At 33.8% G+C, this 19,821-nt stretch overlaps 1 protein-coding gene across 1 annotated transcript; it reads right to left on the bottom strand.

The window, feature by feature from the left end:
* Positions 1-1,547: 1,547 nt before the first annotated feature.
* On the bottom strand, positions 1,548-19,821 carry LOC131955651 (uncharacterized). Its single transcript, XM_059319843.1, has 19 exons — positions 19,772-19,821; positions 19,136-19,355; positions 9,949-10,073; positions 8,903-9,041; positions 8,598-8,752; positions 8,004-8,140; positions 7,678-7,797; positions 6,316-6,508; positions 5,973-6,052; positions 5,490-5,647; positions 5,290-5,396; positions 4,956-5,079; positions 4,480-4,592; positions 3,997-4,115; positions 3,814-3,891; positions 3,325-3,477; positions 2,901-3,098; positions 2,512-2,577; positions 1,548-2,066 (listed from the first exon to the last, which is right to left on the bottom strand). Exons 2-19 carry the CDS (start codon positions 19,190-19,192, stop codon positions 1,702-1,704), a joined length of 2,487 nt encoding a protein of 828 aa, XP_059175826.1. The 5' UTR covers positions 19,193-19,355; positions 19,772-19,821; the 3' UTR covers positions 1,548-1,701.

Below are 19,821 nucleotides of genomic sequence, written 5' to 3' on the forward strand. Positions count from 1 at the left end.
ATAAATAGCTGAACATCCATTTGAAATATGTACAACTTCAATGAACAATTGAAAACGTGATTTTAAAATACTGTTTTGTAAAAATACCACATAAAAACAATCAAAATTCAACAGATTGATATTTACAGTAGGTTCTTAATTCTCATTGTTGACCTTATACTCCCTTTAAACTTTCAAACTGAATTTTTTTTTTTATGTATAAATAGGCTTGTAAACTGGCTTAAGGAAATGTATTAATTGGTTGTTTTTTTTTAAATTATACCAAACTTAAAATAAGCATAAAATTTTAAAAGTATTTGATATTTATAAATCCTTATTTTAAATTTAGTGTAGGACAAACATTTTATTTTCAGCAGTTAGGGTACATAACTCTTGAAATGGAATGTAAGTTCTACCAGTGTAAAAAAGGGTAGAGGAATGAGATTGTTTATTTAACACAACTTTCTTGTTTATGAAATACATAGTGAAAAATGTAATTGCCTATGAAGTAATTTTAGATTCAACTTAATTCAACTAAAAATATAATTTTATACATATGAACAATATGAATACATATAATAGAGGTGGGGGGGGGGGGGAGTCAAATCATCATAATTTTATAATATTAATACCTTCTGAGATAGCTAATAGAGTCTATAACAATACTGTTTTCTGATAAATAAAATAATTTAATTATATCTGTTAAGATGTGTGTTATTTGTTTGATGAAATTTATAGCTATTATAAAGAATCACCTCTCCACTGTTTAGATACAATTAATATGTGATGTAAAAAAATAAGAGGGGTCCTGGAGTATTTTAGTCATAGTTTTAAGAAGATATTGTTTTACATGCTTTTTTAAATATCCTGGAAAAGGGTTTGCTAACAATAGCAAAAAAAATTGAAATCTTTGTCCATAACATAAGAAGTAATTGGCAATCTATGTAATGTTGTATGAATAATTTTAATATGACGAAAAAACAACTCAAATACTGACCATAGTCAGAAACTAGCTGAAAAGAAAGCAAAGAACATATAGAATTAGTGCAAAAAAATTCAGTTTATATTATTTACAAAATGACAAAAAGTTTTTTTTTTAAATATCAATGTGCAATTAGTTAATTGATAATATAAATTTGTTTTGTAAAAAAATAAATGTTGATCCAAGTTAGTATAAAAAATATTTGTACACAATACTAAGTATGAGATCTTTTAACTTTTGAACAAGTATTTTTAAAAAATAAGTCATACAAATATTTACAATTAAAGCAGCTGTTATGTAAATAAAATTACTGCAAAGTTATAAAATTTTACAAAATAAGTGTACACATTTATCTCTTTAAAACAATTTTTCTTTTTAATGGGTAACGGTTTATCGAAAACCAGCTTAAAAATTACTATATTTGTAAAAAAGATACATTATCAAGATGAGATATTATAGTGAATAGATGTCAAAAGTCAAAATAAGCCTACATTAAAAAAAGAATAACTTATTTTAATTTTTTTAAGTTGTTCTTTTTTTTTAATCCTTGTAAAATGCCCTAATAGTTGAATTTAAAAAATTTCAGTAAACTAAGCAGCATAAAGAAAATTCCAGATAAAGACAAAATATTTTCTTTCTGGCACAGATTTTTTTATTTCAACAATCACAATGTTTAACGTATTACAGATCTTGTTGTTAACATTATTTAATTAATTTTTGTCTGGAAAATAGTGATCAACTCAATCTCGAGAAAAAGCATAATTCTCTACATAGAAACCCATAGGAGGTGGTTTAGTCACACCTCCTTCACTTTCCTCATCAACATCAGAACTTTCTGGAATAACTCCATGGAAATTTTGTCCTTGTTCAGGCAGAGAATCCAGCTGGAATGGAAGCAAGTTGTCTTCTGAGGCGTTACGGTCAAATGCTGCATTTTCAAAGCTCTCTGATGGATTGTAGCATGGTTTGCTCCCTTTGGGTTTGGGTAGGACTGAGGGGGGCTTGGCTTTTAAGGACCTTGGAGAGTCGTACTCACTGCTGTCAGAAGGGAGGGAACTTCTGGTAAAAGGTTGTTTGTATCCAGCTTCATCACCAGCAAGTGAAACTGTAGGCCAGAAACATTAAAGATGATAAATGATTAGTGTTTTAGTAGTTACAAATTTAATGAAACATTACAGATGATAAATGGTTAGTGTTTTAGTAGTTACAAATTTAATGAAACATTACAGATGGTAAATGATTAGTGTTTTAGTAGTTACAAATTTAATGAAACATTACAGATGGTAAATGATTAGTGTTTTAGTAGTTACAAATTTAATTAAACATTACAGATGATAAATGATTAGTGTTTTAGTAGTTACAAATTTAATGAAACATTACAGATGATAAATGATTAGTGTTTTAGTAGTTACAAATTTAATATTAGACCATTGATTTCTTAAAATGTTCAGCTAGTTTTAACATGTTATCATATTACCACTTTTACAAAACTTGAGAGGTTACTGTTATTTTTATTTGAAATGAAAAATGTAAGTTTTATTTATATTTACATTGCCTGCCAGCTAATATCTTAGGTGTGTCATAGCCACATTCCGTCCCTCCTAAAACTGGCAATCCTGAATTATCAAATTTTAAAAGTTAAAAAAAACATTTAGATAAAACTTCACTTTAAAAAAATAATGAATCAGCTTTTTCTCCTAAAGACAAATAAAACAGACTGATTAAGCTAACATGTGTTACAACAAATAGATTTTGATAATTTAACAAGCTAATTTTTATTGCTTTCACATCAACCATATTATAAGTTGCATATATATTTTTTGGAATGCACAAATAATAAACCTTTTAATTAGCTGCTGTTTTTTTAAAAATAATTTTTAGTTTTTTTTTACTCATATTCATTTAAAATAAAAATTTGAACAAAATTTGAACACATTACCAATGTCTTGCAGTTCATCCTCATTATTTATCAGGGGGGCTGCAAAGGGGTCGTTGGTGTTGTGAAATCGTACTGGAATTTCAGCATAGGGTCTTTCAGGCAATCTGAATTGTGGTGAGTTTTCTGTTTCCACTGGTTCTGGCACTGGTTCAAATGGACCAATGCTGTCCACATCTTGTGGTGCAAACGTTGGTGGATCTTACCATAGAAAATCAATAATGGTCATTGAAAATATAAGTTAAAACATTTTTTAAAAGGATCTCTCTTCTGAAAGTTAGAAAAACATACTTTTACTTACAAATTAGTAATTTAAGTGTAGTAACATTCTTATTTTTTAAATAGCTATTCTCATTTTAATAAGCTGAATAGTGAAGTCTAATTAACATAGCATTAAAAAATTAAATAATTAAAATATATAAATCACCTGGTGCATTCATGTAAGGGATGTTGTCTACATCGTCATCAACTGGTTGAACAAAATCAGGAATAGTGAAGGGGGGGATAACAAGCCTTGGCAGGTTGTTGGGAACATCTGAGTAGGGGTTCATTCCCTCACCATCAGGTTCATTGAGAAATACTACGTTAAAAATAATACTGTTACTCAGGTATTTAACAATAAAATAATCAAAGGAAACAGTTGCTAATTAAACTTGAATATAATTTAAATATTTTGTTAGTTTGTTTTTTAATAAATTCAAGTAGCAGAACAATATATTATATAACTTTATTATTATTACAGCCTAATTACATTTTAATAACTATTTCAACTAAAACTGTGTAAGTTTAGTTGAAGACAAGCCTGCTCAAAACAATAATTTAAAAAATCAATCTTACAGTTTGAATTGTGAAAGTGTGGTTGCATTCCAGTAAAAATCAAGTAACAAGATCACACTAGAAGAACAAATATCTCTACCTGAATCAGTGGAGGATTGTCCAACCAATCCATCTAGAGTTATCTTTACTTCATCAAGGTCTTGATAAGGAGATTCCTCTGTTAGACATTTTAAAATTTGTTTTGTAAGAAAAATAAAAACAAATGCACAAAATTTAAAGTAGAACTTGAAAAATAAGAATCTAAGCTATAATAGAAATTTACCAGAAGCCTGTTTTCTTAGCTTGGTGTTGAGGGTATTAAAATCTTGATATGGGTTGTCTTTTGCCCTCTCTAGCAATTCAGAGGATTTCACATCGGTGATTTCCCTTGGTTTAACATAACTATTTTAAAAAATGAGCAGATTAATATATTTCTTATCCTTCTAAATATTATATTAAAACTGCACATAGAATAGTTGGATGAAAATAGCTCTTTGGATAATTTGCTTTTCATACATATTTCAATATAATTTATTACTCAATATAGTAGCTTGTCACCAGGATGAATGAAAGGTGTTTTTAAAAAGTTTAAGAAAAAATATAAAAAATTCTATCGATTTTGTTGTTGTATTTTTAGTTTTGAACAAAATTATTAATAAAACAGTTTACAGTTTATAAGAATAGAAAGCATGAAAAATGGTTTAAAGATTAAATAACATGCAGCAGCTCTAGTTTTTATTACAAAATTTATAAAACTAGTATTCACCCATCAGCATCCATATCGGCATAAGCCCCGCCCACTGCCCCTTCAGGGTTAAAGAAAGGTTTTGGTGGGTTAAACTGGTCGTCTTCTGAAGGTGTTGTTGGTAATGGTGACAACTGTTGGATTAAATCATTAGTTTGCTTTCAAACTTATTTAGATTTTAAAATGTGGATTATAAATAAAAGCAGCTAAATATGAAGAGTCTACCATCAAGTAAATATATCTGTTAAAATATTTTCATTTTAAAAATTATGGTTCTCCATTTTTACAAGGTTTTATTTAGTTCTCAATATCAGTTTGTTTGTTTATTTGTTGTTGCTTTTTTTCCTAGAAATGTATACATAAATATTGTTTTATATAAAACTGTTTTTACTTAAGTTTTAAAATATACCTGTCAAGTCTAGGATAATAAGAAAATATAACTGAAATTCCAATACAAACTGAGTAAGATGCTACTATTTTTAGATTGTGCCTGTTACCTGTCTTTGTGTTCTAGGTTGGGGATTAAGGCTGACTGTGTTATACAAAGAGTTTCCAAATGCCAAATTGTTTGTTGAACCATTCTCACTCTGTATTTCTACATACTTCTCTTTTTTCTCCTTCCTAAATTTAAAATAAAATTTTAATTAATTTCTTCAAAAAGTTTTTTAACTAAGTAACTGAGCATTAATGGCCTGCTAGCCAAGTAACTAAGTGGTTGCATAGTTTATTTTTTACTAAAAACCAAAGAAATTATTTTGTAAAATTATAAAACATGGAACTTTCCGTGGGAAAGAATAATAAACAATATTTAAAAGATATTTATTAACTAACCTGTCTCTATGTCTCCAAATGATACAAGCCAAGATAATGACCACGATGATTACAAGTCCAACACATATGACAATTATGTACCATAGTTTAAAGTCTTCATTTTTTCCCTAAAATAAATTTTTTTTAAATTGTATTCTATAACATTTGTAACTCTACATTATCATTTTTAAAATGCTTAATTTTAAAACTTAATTACTTACTTTTGAAGAATCATCGGAGCCTATTATGTTGCCGCCTACTGTTGCATTGGAAGTGGAGTTTGATGAAGGCCTAAGCTGCTCTGTTGTTGGTGTGGTAGTCCATGAGCTTGTTGTTGGCACTGTTGTAGAAAGGTAACTCTGATTTGGAGTTGTCCATACTAGAGATTGAATAAAAAAAATAATACAATAAAGTAGAAGGTAAATAGTAAAATAAAAATCCTATAATTAAGTCATAATAAAAGAGTTCTTTCTAATATATAATCTAGCTTTAAAATTTTCAATAACATTCTACATTTATTTAAATACTGAATCTAAAAATAATTTGAAAATTTTTCAAAATGTGTTAGTATATTTTGATAAATACAAAATCCAAACACAAACACCAAAAATAATTCAAAAATTAAAGTGTGATTTTCTTTTAGAACTTTAGACACAATTTTAAAACATCAGAAAACATATCAGATTTCATAGAAATGGACCTACTTGTGGTCGAGCTAATGAATTCACAATGACCTCCACTGTAAGGGTAGACACACTGGCAACTATAGGATGTGTCATCTGAACTGTTAATTAACAAAGCAAATATAAACATTAAATATACTCATACTGATGCTGACTTGTAGCACTGTTTTGATCAATCTATATCTACCACTGTCCTAGCCTACACAATTAAAAACTGATTAGAATAAAATTTATTTAATTAAGGGAATTTAAAGGGAAAAATAAAGGAGGCCCAAAAAATTGTCTTTTTTTTTATTGCGTTTCTAGCTAGCAAAATATACTATTAAGTCGATTCAGAGTATTTCAGAACATAATATCCACCTACTTGCTGACACATGTAGCCCCATTTAGACAAGGACTAGACTGACATGAACCATTTTTCCACTCGCAGTTGTTGCCATCATAGCCTTTAAGACATGTGCAGTTGGTTGTGAATGTTACGTTGTTGAACGTACAAGTCCCATTATGTAAACAAGGATTGCTTGCACATAGGTTCTCCACCACAGAACAATTTTTTCCTGTTACAGAAAAATAAACATTCCCTTTTGTTATATAAACAATTAAACATGATTACATCTTTTGTAAGTTTTCAGAAATGATTCTGTTGTAATAAATACGCTTATACTTCACAATTATCAACTTGAATGTGTGGATAATCCCCAGCATTCAATAAAGTAACAGCCAAACAGAGGGTTAGCTAATGTGTATTAAAATAGATAAGAAAAAAAATTCAAATCTGAAAGTTGGCTGGACAACAAATTGTAGTTTTTTTTTAAATTCTACTGATACCAGTTGGTTTTTAATTATGTTATCAAAAGAATTTGTTTTGGATTTTAGTTTATTTGTGAGAAGTAGAATACATTAACTTTTGCAATAAGTTTAAATGTAAAAACATTTTTTCAACTAACACTGAAAAAAAAATTCTTTTAATTCAGACAGAACACATTGACTGGTAATGTTTGTTAGACTTACATACATTATCACCATTTAAAAGACACAAACCTGCAGCAGTAATATTTGAAAATGTCTTTAATTTAACTACACTGCTTAACATTTAAGGTACCTTATTTATTCAGGTAGGTCAGAGAAGGGCAACTGACATTATGTGACCTAACCATATGAAATGTATATGTGGTCAGCAAAATGACAGCTGCATTTACTTTCTTCTACTTAAATCAGGTAGGCTACTTATTACAGTTGGGTTGACCCAGGGACAAGACATCAACCAATTTTGCGGCCCTTTGTTTAGTAACTGCACTCTAGTGCTGAACTTTAATCTCATTATCTTTTCTCGTTTGTGCCAAAGACATATAAGGCAGATGAATGAAGAATTCATTTGTTTCAATTATTTCAGCATAAAGAGTTAGCACTATGCTCAGCTGCCTTAGCTTTCCAAAGGTGGGAACTCATCAGAACTGAGTGAACTCAGGGATCTGCTACAGACTCAAGTCCACTTGACTATACAACTCCAGATATTATTAGCTTATGATGAGTGATTTAAAAAGCCACCGAAAAATACTTTTGTAATGAAACCAATTACCCATGTAATGAAACCAATTACCCATGTAATGAAACCAATTACCCATGTAATGAAACCAATTACCCATGTAATGAAACCAATTACCCATGTAATGAAACCAATTACCCATGTAATGAAACCAATTACCCATGTAATGAAACCAATTACCCATGTAATGAGGAGGACAGTGACAGATGTAATCTCCCACCAAATTTTCACATGTTCCAGTTTCACAGATTTGCTGGCTACACTCATTGATGTCTTCTGTACAGTTGACCCCAGTCCAACCTGGCATAGAAAATACATCAGATAGTTTTGTAAGAAAATAATCTTCCTACATCTTTTTTACTAACTTGTTGAGATTTATATATAAATGCATCACCAATTTCAGAATGTAATATTAACATAATGAAGGAGCTAAAAAAATTTTTTAATTTAATACAATTAGTCTTTTCATACAAAACAATTTTAGCGTCTATGCTCAATTTACTCACCTTTAGCGCAGACTTTGGTCCCAGTAATTGGGTCACAGGAAAAGTGGCCAGCAGCACTGTCCTGGACTTTGCAGTAAGTGGAACAATTGGATGAGAAGTAGTTGGCGTCGCAATAAATTCTTATTCTAAACTTCATCCTGCAATAAGATCCAGGATATTTTTTACAACTCATACAAAAAAAAACCAAAAAAAAAAAACGCTTGACTCTAAATAAAATATGGTACAAAGACAGAGTGATAAAAATATAATCATTATACACACTCTATATTCTGATGAGAAGAATTAATAATCATACAATATAACTAAACAAGTTTTTAAAATGATACAAACTCCTATATCAATCAAACATTTGACAGAAAAAAATTAAATTTCCTTGATATCCCACTCAAGAGGTATAAAACTTAAACAAAATTTACTTTTAATTACATATTAAAACAATATTCTTTAATAAACCAAATGGTTTAGAAAAGAATTACCCTAAATCTCCACTTAACAATTTTTTACGTTAAAAATAACGTTTTTAAAAAATTAAATTTTCTAATCCATTTAGTAAAAAAAAAAACACAAATTTGAAAAAAAAGTATCAAAATGTACGTGTAGCCTCCGCTGCTTGTACTCCTGTTGCTAAATACAGCAATGTCTTTAGACGGGTAGACGACCTCCGTAAGATTTGTTCCCCATGTCTGCAGATGATCATCTCCAAAAATATCATCGTCCCTGATGCGAATGACAAATAGAATTTTTGGTCCCTGAGAAGAAACAAAAGCAAACAATTAAACACAGAGGAGCATGCAGACTTTTGTGTTTGTATGTATATATTATATAGGCATATATATATGCTGTTTATTTACCTATAATAAAAAATGTAGTTAAGTAACAACAGTAACCATAACACCTACCGGGTCTTTAGTAAGGGGTATAATCCATGGATTGGGGATACCGCCTACATCCTTTCTATAACTAAAGTCGATGTCGTTCGTGTCTTGATAGTGGCTGCTCTCGCCAGCTGATCCATAGTAGCATGAACTGATGCTCATTCTGTAGTAAACAATTGCAGGTTGAACAAACTTTAAGGCCAACCATTGGAGTAGATGAGACCATGTTTATGTTATAACACAAAAATAGACAGGATTTTGTTATGGTGAGGAGCTATATATATATATATATATATATATATATATATATATATATATATATATATATATATATATATATATATATATATACCTAAACATATACACATATATAAGCATTTATTTATATATTAATATACATACTTAAATACATTCATACAGACATATATACAAACACACACACGTATCGTCTTTCAAAATGCCTTCAATGAAATTCTTTGTTTTCTCTCTATCTAGTAACGAATTCGCTCATTTGAAGGGTTGGTAAGAGACTAACAGAAACTGTTTTTCTTGATAAATCAAAATCAGTATCAGCTTCCCGTGTGTGACTTATTAATCTAACAAGCTATATGGTTGTTGTTTTTTTTTTAAACGTAAGACTCCACTTCACATAAGGCAAGCTCCCTAAGAAACAATCTTCTTGTCATTGCCACTCCCTTATGAAGTTATTTGACAAGATGTCAAGTCCGATTACTTTGATTTACAAAATAGGATTATTTCCCTTGATAACACCTTACAACATAAAATGTTGAACAAAGGCTTATGTTTCGCTGACATTATTGAGTTCGTATCCAACTTAACATAACTTCTCTAATAATCTTAACTCGTATAGTAGGAAATTTTACAATTGGTACATGATAACAACTAAATATTATATAAATAGTGTTGGTGTGTGTATGCCGAAAGTATTGCTTTAAACTTTAAAAACAAACAGTCATCTTTCTATACACATTACGATCTGCCAGTTTTTTAAACGTCAGAGATGCATCAACAACGGTCAAATTGTTTTACTACATGCATTAAGAACTCACGGATCCGTGTCTCTCTTCAAACAGAAAGTAAACTTTGGGTCACACTTGCTGGTGCCAGCGTCCTCCGTACAACTCGCCTGGTACCTCATGAAAAGTATCTCAATAACAGCCCTGCTACTGGACAACTGAAATGTATGTATACATACATTTATATATGTATAAATAAATAAATAAATAAATATATATATATATATATATATATATATATATATATATATATATATATATATATATATATATTAGCCTATTTATACATATAAATTATAGGCCTACTTATATATATATATATATATATATATATATATATATATATATATATATATATATATATATATATATATATATATATATATATATATATATATATATATATATATATTACGATCATAACATATGCATCGATACACGAAGTATCCGAAAATTTTCATTCACTTTATAACGCTAACATGAACACAATAAATAAAAGAAAATTATTCAAAGAGACTTGTGACAGAAAAATTCCGAGAACACTCGGAAATATTGAGCAAAAGAAAACTGCAAACACGAATCAAAAACAAAAACATCACTAGACGTCAATACAAGGTTTCAATAAGGGATATGACCAAGTGAATAAAATAATGTATTTTAAATCATCTTTTAAATGATTTGGTTCCATTCAAAAACTGATCAGAAATAAACTGTGTTGTGGTTTATGTAGGGACGAGATACTCTCGTCCTTGTTACATGACTTATAGGGGTCGTCTGTTGATATGTTATAGAGCTTTAAACTGTGTATGTATGCGGAAAAATGTTATATTTGTATGTTATAAAATATATGCATAGTCCCTCTAGAACCGCGGTTCTTAACATTTTTGGGGTACCGAACCCCACCAGTTTCTTATGCGCATTCACCGAACCCTTCTTAGTAGTTCTATCGTCCGCACTGACACACTCCGATCGCGGATTATATGAGTCAAGTGAGTGTCTTGACCTCCGCCGAACCCCCAAGACTGACCCACCGAACTACTAGGGTTAGATCGAACCCAGGTTAAGAACCACTGCTTCAAGCATACACATTCACATTGTTAACCTCACCCCTCCCTTTCCCCCTCCACCCCCCACACCTCTCAAAAGTATGCCACCCCCCCTAAAAACGGATGTGACGTCATTTATAAATAACTCCTAGATTCGATTATGCTATGTTTGTTTTTACAAATAGACAGTCCGGCTTTAGATGGTCTATGTTCGGCGTCAGATAATTTGATCACTTTCAAACTATAACCGCAACCCTAACCCTAACCCTAGCATCCTAACCGATATCTTGTCAAAGTATTGTTTAGCTTGAGGGCGACAGATCAATCCTCGCTGCAGTGCTTTCAAATCTAGCTGCCCACAATTTATTTTACATTAGCTGTAGAAAGACCTTGTACCAAATAAATTAAATAACCCATTCAGTTTTTTAATATTAATTTTTTTCTCATACACAACACGCAAAAAAAAAGCCGAATGCCTATTGAAAAAACAACAAATATAGAAAGTCTATGCCCATTGAATTAGTTCCCCTTGAAGAGGTTAGTGTTATTATGCCCCTTGGGTAAAAAAAAAAGTTGTATAAATTCAATCCGACAGCTCATGCGCGTTTGTTCAGGGTTAATTTGTATGTATGTTATTACTGTTATATGGTGTTTACATCGGGGGATCCAACACGTAAGGATTTGGGGTGGTTATTGTGTATATTAGGTAGGGATGGTATACTGTAATTACATATAACACTGCTTTTGATTTTTTTTATTTTATATTTAAAGTATGTTCGCCTAAATGCGTTATCAAGAGCGGGGGGGGGGGGGGGTGCTTATGAATATTTTATACCGTTTTATTTTCTAAAATGAACTAACTCATGTAAATTAAAAGAAAAAAACAACTCTTTGAGTAGCGCTACATTATATGGCGATTTATGTGGCTTTGTTTTTTTTTCTTGTGGAGAGTGGGATGGGAGGGACAAAGGTGTGATGGACTTTGAAATGTTTGCTACAGTAAGGTGTAGTGTTCTGTTGGAACATTGATGACTTTGTGTGGGGATGGGTCAAAATTAGTCTATGTTTGTATTTGAGAATATAAAGGATTGCGCACATTAAATAGTATGCAGAATAAATGTGGGTTAGGTTAAGGTTTAGAGTCAGTGATGGTTTTAAGATTAAGTGATTTGTTATGTGAGTCAGTGATGGTTAGGTGAGTCAGTGATGGTTATGTGAGTCAGTGGTGGTTAGGTGAGTCAGTGATGGTTAGGTGAGTCAGTGATGGTTAGATGAGTCAGTGGTGGTTAGGTGAGTCAGTGATGGTTAGGTGAGTCAGTGATGGTTAGGTGAGTCAGTGATGGTTAGGTGAGTCAGTGATGGTTAGGTGAGTCAGTGATGGTTAGATGAGTCAGTGGTGGTTAGGTGAGTCAGTGATGGTTAGGTGAGTCAGTGATGGTTATGTGAGTCAGTGATGGTTAGATGAGTCAGTGATGGTTAGGTGAGTCAGTGATGGTTAGGTGAGTCAGTGATGGTTAGGTGAGTCAGTGATGGTTAGATGAGTCAGTGATGGTTATGTGAGTGTGAGTCAGTGATGGTTATGTGAGTCAGTGATGGTTATGTGAGTCAGTGGTGGTTAGGTGAGTCAGTGATGGTTATGTGAGTCAGTGGTGGTTAGGTGAGTCAGTGATGGTTATGTGAGTCAGTGATGGTTAGGTGAGTCAGTGATGGTTATGTGAGTGTGAGTCAGTGATGGTTATGTGAGTCAGTGATGGTTATGTGAGTCAGTGGTGGTTAGGTGAGTCAGTGATGGTTAGGTGAGTCAGTGATGGTTAGGTGAGTCAGTGATGGTTATGTGAGTGTGAGTCAGTGATGTTTATGTGAGTCAGTGATGGTTAGGTGAGTCAGTGATGGTTAGGTGAGTCAGTGATGGTTATGTGAGTCAGTGATGGTTAGATGAGTCAGTGGTGGTTAGGTGAGTCAGTGATGGTTATGTGAGTGTGAGTCAGTGATGGTTAGGTGAGTCAGTGATGGTTAGGTGAGTCAGTGATGGTTAGGTGAGTCAGTGATGGTTATGTGAGTGTGAGTCAGTGATGGTTAGGTGAGTCAGTGATGGTTAGGTGAGTCAGTGATGGTTAGGTGAGTCAGTGATGGTTATGTGAGTCAGTGATGGTTAGATGAGTCAGTGGTGGTTAGGTGAGTCAGTGATGGTTATGTGAGTGTGAGTCAGTGATGGTTAGGTGAGTCAGTGATGGTTAGGTGAGTCACTGATGGTTAGGTGAGTCACTAATGGTTAGGTGAGTCAGTGATGGTTATGTGAGTGTGAGTCAGTGATGGTTATGTGAGTCAGTGATGGTTATGTGAGTCAGTGATGGTTATGTGAGTCAGTGATGGTTATGTGAGTCAGTGATGGTTATGTGAGTCAGTGATGGTTATGTGAGTGTGAGTCAGTGATGGTTAGGTGAGTCAGTGATGGTTAGGTGAGTCAGTGATGGTTAGGTGAGTCAGTGATGGTTAGATGAGTCAGTGATGGTTAGATGAGTCAGTGGTGGTTAGGTGAGTCAGTGATGGTTATGTGAGTGTGAGTCAGTGATGGTTAGGTGAGTCAGTGATGGTTATGTGAGTCAGTGATGGTTAGATGAGTCAGTGGTGGTTAGGTGAGTCAGTGATGGTTAGGTGAGTGTGAGTCAGTGATGGTTAGGTGAGTCAGTGATGGTTAGGTGAGTCACTGATGGTTAGGTGAGTCACTAATGGTTAGGTGAGTCAGTGGTAGTTAGGTGAGTCAGTGATGGTTAGGTGAGTCAGTGATGGTTAGGTGAGTCAGTGATAGTTAGGTGAGTCAGTGATGGTTAGGTGAGTCAGTGATGGTTATGTGAGTCAGTGATGGTTATGTGAGTCAGTGATGATTATGTGAGTCAGTGATGGTTATGTGAGTCAGTGATGGTTAGGTGAGTCAGTGATGGTTAGGTGAGTCAGTGATGGTTAGGTGAGTCAGTGATGGTTAGGTGAGTCAGTGATGGTTATGTGAGTCAGTGATGGTTAGGTGAGTCAGTGATGGTTAGGTGAGTCACTGATGGTTAGGTGAGTCAGTGGTGGTTAGGTGAGTCAGTGATGGTTATGTGAGTGTGAGTCAGTGATGGTTATGTGAGTCAGTGATGGTTATGTGAGTCAGTGATGGTTAGGTGAGTCACTGATGGTTAGGTGAGTCAGTGACGGTTATGTGAGTCAGTGATGGTTAGGTGAGTCAGTGATGGTTATGTGAGTCAGTGATGGTTAGTGGTTAGGTGAGTCAGTGATGGTTAGGTGAGTCAGTGATGGTTAGGTGAGTCAGTGATGGTTATGTGAGTCAGTGATGGTTAGGTGAGTCAGTGATGGTTATGTGAGTCAGTGATGGTTAGTGGTTAGGTGAGTCAGTGATGGTTAGGTGAGTCAGTGATGGTTAGGTGAGTCAGTGATGGTTATGTGAGTCAGTGATGGTTAGGTGAGTCAGTGATTGTTAGGTGAGTCAGTGATGGTTAGGTGAGTCATGACAGTTATGTGAGTCAGTGATTTGTTATGTGAGTCGGTGATGGTTATGTGTTAAAACAAGCTTAGGCCCAGATGTACTGTCACGAAGAGCAAGAGAGGGAAATAACCCTCATACCACTACGTTAAAAAACGATACACAAGGAGGGGGGGGGGGGGGCTAGTGGTGCACTAGAAAAACGGTATTTGTAAGCCAAGCATACACTATCAAAGAGTATCGATACTTTATTCGCAAACACAACTAACTTTAAAGTTAAGCCTAATCCTAGTCTAAACCTAAAAATAACCTTATACAACATTGAGGGGGGGGGGGGTACGGCTAATAGATTGAAAAAAAAAAACGACTGCGTTGTAAATGTAATGGAGCACGCCATTTTAAAATAGTCTACCATGCAACTAAAAACCGGATATGACCGTAACACATGGCAACGCAGTCAACAAAGTTAAATAACTCAAAACTCGAACAGTCTGTATGGTACACAGCCAAAAAATCATTCACCCATGCAAATCGTATAGCGGGTTTTAAAAGATATTTGATATAACAGTTCCCCTTGGGTTAACTTTCACCCACATCAACTGAACTTATAACTTTATACTCTCAACCAAGATTATATAACTGATTAGTTCAAACGTCTGCGTTTCAAATCTCCAAATAAAGAATTTTCTTCATACTATTTCTCTCCGCCCTTCTTTCAGCTAGGCATTTTAAATAGATCGAGGTTTAACCTTTTTACATATTTTCTCCTAAACATTTTAAGTAGATCGAGGTTTAACCGTAACAAATACTTTGGCCCTGGTCAATTAATTAGATTATGGTTTAACCAATTAATTAGATCAAGGTTTAACCAATTAATTAGATCTCGGTTTAATAAATTGATTAGCTCAACGTTTAACCAATTAATTCGCTCAAGGTTAAACCAATTAATTAGATCTAGGTTTAACCAATTGATTAGCTCAATGTTTAACCAATTAATTCGCTCAAGGTTAAACCAATTAATTAGATCAAGGTTTAACCACCTTCTTTGTATTCCATAGATAGCCCCGACTATAATACCATAACACCATAACACCATAACACCATAACGCCATAACACCATACCACCATAACGCCATAACGCCATAACACCGTAACACCATAACACCATAACACCATAACGACATAACACCATAACACCATAACGTCATAACGCCATAACACCATTACACCAATAACGCCATAACACTATAACGACATAACACCATAACACCATAACGCCAACCACAAGATCACCTACTTCAGCTGTTTGACTTGAGGGACGACTCTACCTAACATATTGTATCATCCGATGTTATACATAGGACTATACGTTTTAAACATGGGACGGAGTGGCCTAGCGGTAGAGAGCTAGACTGCTAACCCGAAATCCGGGTTTAAGTCAGTAGAACGTCCGCCCAACTCTGATGAGTACCTAACTCACGCTAGGGGAAGTTATTGAGGAGCGTTATTATGAGAAAAAACTTCTGTCGATGCCGTTAAATTGTATATATAGTGTGAGCGTAAAGTGTCGTGGCTAAATTTAGGAAGGTGACATCACAGTACATTCAGTCCATAATCAGTCATTTGGCTATCGGGTTACGGTAAAAATATGTAAAAGTCCAGTTCTGTTGAGGTTTTTTAGTTACTATTAACCCATTTAACGATTAACTAGGATCATTTAAATTACCGCTTCCCTCCCCTCCCCCCTTCCCCCTCCCCCCCCCCCCCCCCCCCTCCCCCCCAAGTTTAACGCAACTTTAATACTGTCAAGGTCTCCTCGTAAACCCATTGAAGCAAGGTGTTGCGGCGAACTTACAAAAAAAAATATTTACATTCCCTCTATGGATACACCGACTTGTAAGTATTCAGCTAGTGCCGCTGAAAAAAATTCCTTTTTAAAATCAATCGATTTTTTTTTTAAATTTTGATATGTTTCTCTATGATTCAGAGTTTTCGTAACATATCCGTCCTAACAGCTATTGCCGTAGTTCAATGGCGCATGACCGTGAGGAGTTTTTTTTTTTTTTTTTCAATAAAAAAATTCTATAGGCCTACATTTAAATTTTTAAATTTAATAAAAACGGTGGCATTTAAATGCTACATGGTAAAAATAAATTATAGTTTATTTGTGTAAGGGTTCATTCGTAAACGACGTCACACTCATAGGAGGGGGGGGGGTGGAATACAGAGTTTTGTGATCATGTGTGACGTAGTGGTTCCGAAAGTGTGACGACACATTTTTGCATTTTAAAAAGTGTTGTCTGAAAGTTTTTTTAATTTTATTTTCACATTTTAAAAAAATTTGCAGATTGTAACAATAATTGATCTATAAAGGCTACTCAATGAATGTTTACCAAGAAAAGTAATTATTTTAAAATCGCTGTTTTTAAAAAAAATCAAAAGTTGCAAATTTAAGGGGTGGGGTATACTGAGGTGTGACGTCATTTTGGGGTAGTCTGGCCTTTTGTGACGCCAAGCGACGATAGGAAAGGACGTCGTCTATGGAAGACCCTTAGCAGACGTCTAGTTTCGGGGGGGGGGGGGGGGGTAGACTTTCTTGGGGGGGGGGGGGCGTCGTCGTCGTCGTCCGTGTCCCCCCCCCCCCCCCCCCCGAAGAGATGCCTGGAAGAAACTCTGCGTCTAGGCCAATTGCTTTCCTTTGAGCGCTATGCCTTTTTGTCTACGAACACAAGCGAACATATCAACAAAGAAAAGTCAGCTGTTTGCAGAGACAAGAATGCTATGCTAATAGTGGTGACGGGATCGGGAATTTCCATAGATGCGCGTGAGGTGGAGACGGCGGCCATGTTTAAAACTGCACGTCTACGTGACGGAGCGAGGCGCTCTAGTGCTGTGTGTGGCTGTAGGCTAAACACACAGCACTGTTTATGATTCCAGTAAGGCGGGGGGGGGGGGGGGGCGCACTAAAAGAAAGCGAAAGTAGCCAGGAATGTTTTAGATTTTACTGCACATTCCAATCGGCCTATCTTTCTTAAAAGCTGCATACCATTAGAAAACATATTAGCTGTCGTATTTTAAGGGGGAAAATACAAATAATAATGATTGATAATTATTTACCTAATGACATACTGATTTAAGATGTTAAAAAGATCTCTAGAACCCGCTTCTTCTGAAATTAATACATAATCTTTGTGTTCAAACTAAAAATAAACCCATTAAATTGTAGCTCGCCCTAGCCATTCACAACATGATGTGCTAAAGTGTACATTTTAAAAATGTTAGAATCATTAATCATAGGCCTAATTGGTTCTCATGTTTACTAAACATTGGCTCATTACAGAATAGCATCGCCCAGTTTCTCTAATTAATTTGCGCCAGTAATTTAACACTTGATCTTTGCAAAAAAAAAAAAAAAAAAAGATAATAGTCTATTACTATTTATACCTGCAATGTAGCTTACAGTTTTCATATGGTGGGATAAGAGAAGGGGATGTCTTTTTTATTCGTGTATGGCCACTACATCTGACCCACAAAGGGGACACCATCACTATAGAAGGCCCTATCTGAATTAACAAGGGGACATCAGTCTGGCCGAGGAGATTTATAAATGGGAGCACGACAAGAGTTGAAAGGTCAAGAGGCAAGCAGAAGTCAATTGTTTGGACAAAGGACTTATTTATTTACCCACGTGCCGAAAATGTTTTGGCACGATGCTGTAAAGTTTGTCGTTTGTTTAATGTCTGAGCGAAACAAAAACATTCAAATGTGCTGATAATGATGTCCCTTTAATATAGAAATACTTTGCAAAATTTGAAATTGACAAATGACAAGAGTGTACTTTATCTGTTAGCTAAGATAACAGTTGTTTAGGGATTATGGGTTCTTGGAAGAAGAGGGGTTCTAATCCCTTTACAAAAAAAAAACAACAGCTTTACTTAACATAGAAAGGAACACTTGTTTTTAAAATGAGAACAGAAACGTTCTAACACAGAAATCAAGATGGTATCGATATATATATATATATATATATATATATATATATATATATATATATATATATATATATATATATATATATATATATATATATATATAATTTGAGACCAGCATCACGTTAACCAGCCCCCCCCCCCAGCACACGCGTGTGGCTTATCCACACTTAGCGTGGCTTATCCACACTTAGCGTGGCTCATCCACACTTAGCGTGGCGAACCCACTTGAGGTCCGGGCTGTGATACACTGAGGCGATTGTTCTGACTTGCTTCATGTACTTGACTATATCACACAACGACATGTGGACACTCTTGTTAACTTTTCATTTCAATGGATGCTGTTAAAGTCAGGGATACACACACACACGCATACACACATGCATACACACACACTGACATTTTTTAGATTACACACTGCAGCTCATATACATTCTTGTAAAAATTTATGTCACAGACTACATACATACTCTAGCCTCAATATATATATATATATATATATATATATATATATATATATATATATATATATATATATATATATATATATATATATATATATATATATATATATATATATATATATATATATATATATATGTGTGTGTGTGTGTGTAAATATATATGATCAGCGAGAAATTAGTTAAGATTTTAATTACGACATAAAACAAAGTCAAAACACTACTAATGCTACAGTGACTCACCTGAAAAAGCCCGAAGAAAACAAGGAATCCATACAAACGAAGAGCCTGCCTCTCCATGACGATTAACTCAAGCAAGTCCGATTTTTTAAAATGCTGTTTAGTCTGTTTTTTATTATGACTGTTCTATGTCATCAGCCGCGAGCTATCATTAAACACTCTCTCACTCTAAGTGTCATGACAACTCATAGTGAAATTAGACTGCTGTGACTGTAAGTGCACACTTATACAGACTTCAAAAATAAGTTCATTCTCTACACTAGTGTGGAAGCTTAAGCACCACACTATCAAAAATAAATTTAAATAAAATTAATATTAAAAATAGATTTTAATAAGTTTTAAATTTTAATGGGAAAAAAAAAAGATTTAACATCAGGCTAACCAAGCAATGTTGTATTGTGGAATAAAACAAATATAAAACTAAAATCAAACCAGACTTTTAAACTTTCTTGGTTCAGAAATCAAGTTTCTAAAACGAATTTTATTTTCAAAAGCGTAACGACATTTTTAAAAGTCTCTTTTCTACAAATGAAACTAAACTGACCATTAGTAAGATGTAAACATTTTTAACAAACAGTTCTACAATCTAATCCTAACGAAAGAAACACCAAAACACTGGCTGTACAAAAAAAAAATCACCCAAAGTTTCTGCGCAAAGCCTCACTTGCGCAAGCTCTTCGCAAGATGTA

Source organism: Physella acuta, unplaced genomic scaffold (genome assembly GCF_028476545.2).
Source record: "Physella acuta isolate Inbredline_101_S28 unplaced genomic scaffold, ASM2847654v3 ptg001091l, whole genome shotgun sequence".
NCBI classification, from domain to species: domain Eukaryota; kingdom Metazoa; phylum Mollusca; class Gastropoda; family Physidae; genus Physella; species Physella acuta.

What these genes read in the sequence shown, in the direction of transcription:
- LOC131955651 (XM_059319843.1), bottom strand. Translation starts at nt 19,192, where the DNA reads ATGGAGAGGCAGGCTCTTCGTTTGTATGGATTCCTTGTTTTCTTCGGG. An exon ending in GGGGCTACATGTGTCAGCAA is followed by an intron (nt 6,053 to 6,315) that starts GTAGGTGGATAT and finishes GTTAATTAACAG; the next exon opens with TTCAGATGACACATCCTATA. An exon ending in CCCTTACATGAATGCACCAG is followed by an intron (nt 3,099 to 3,324) that starts GTGATTTATATA and finishes TTCTATGGTAAG; the next exon opens with ATCCACCAACGTTTGCACCA.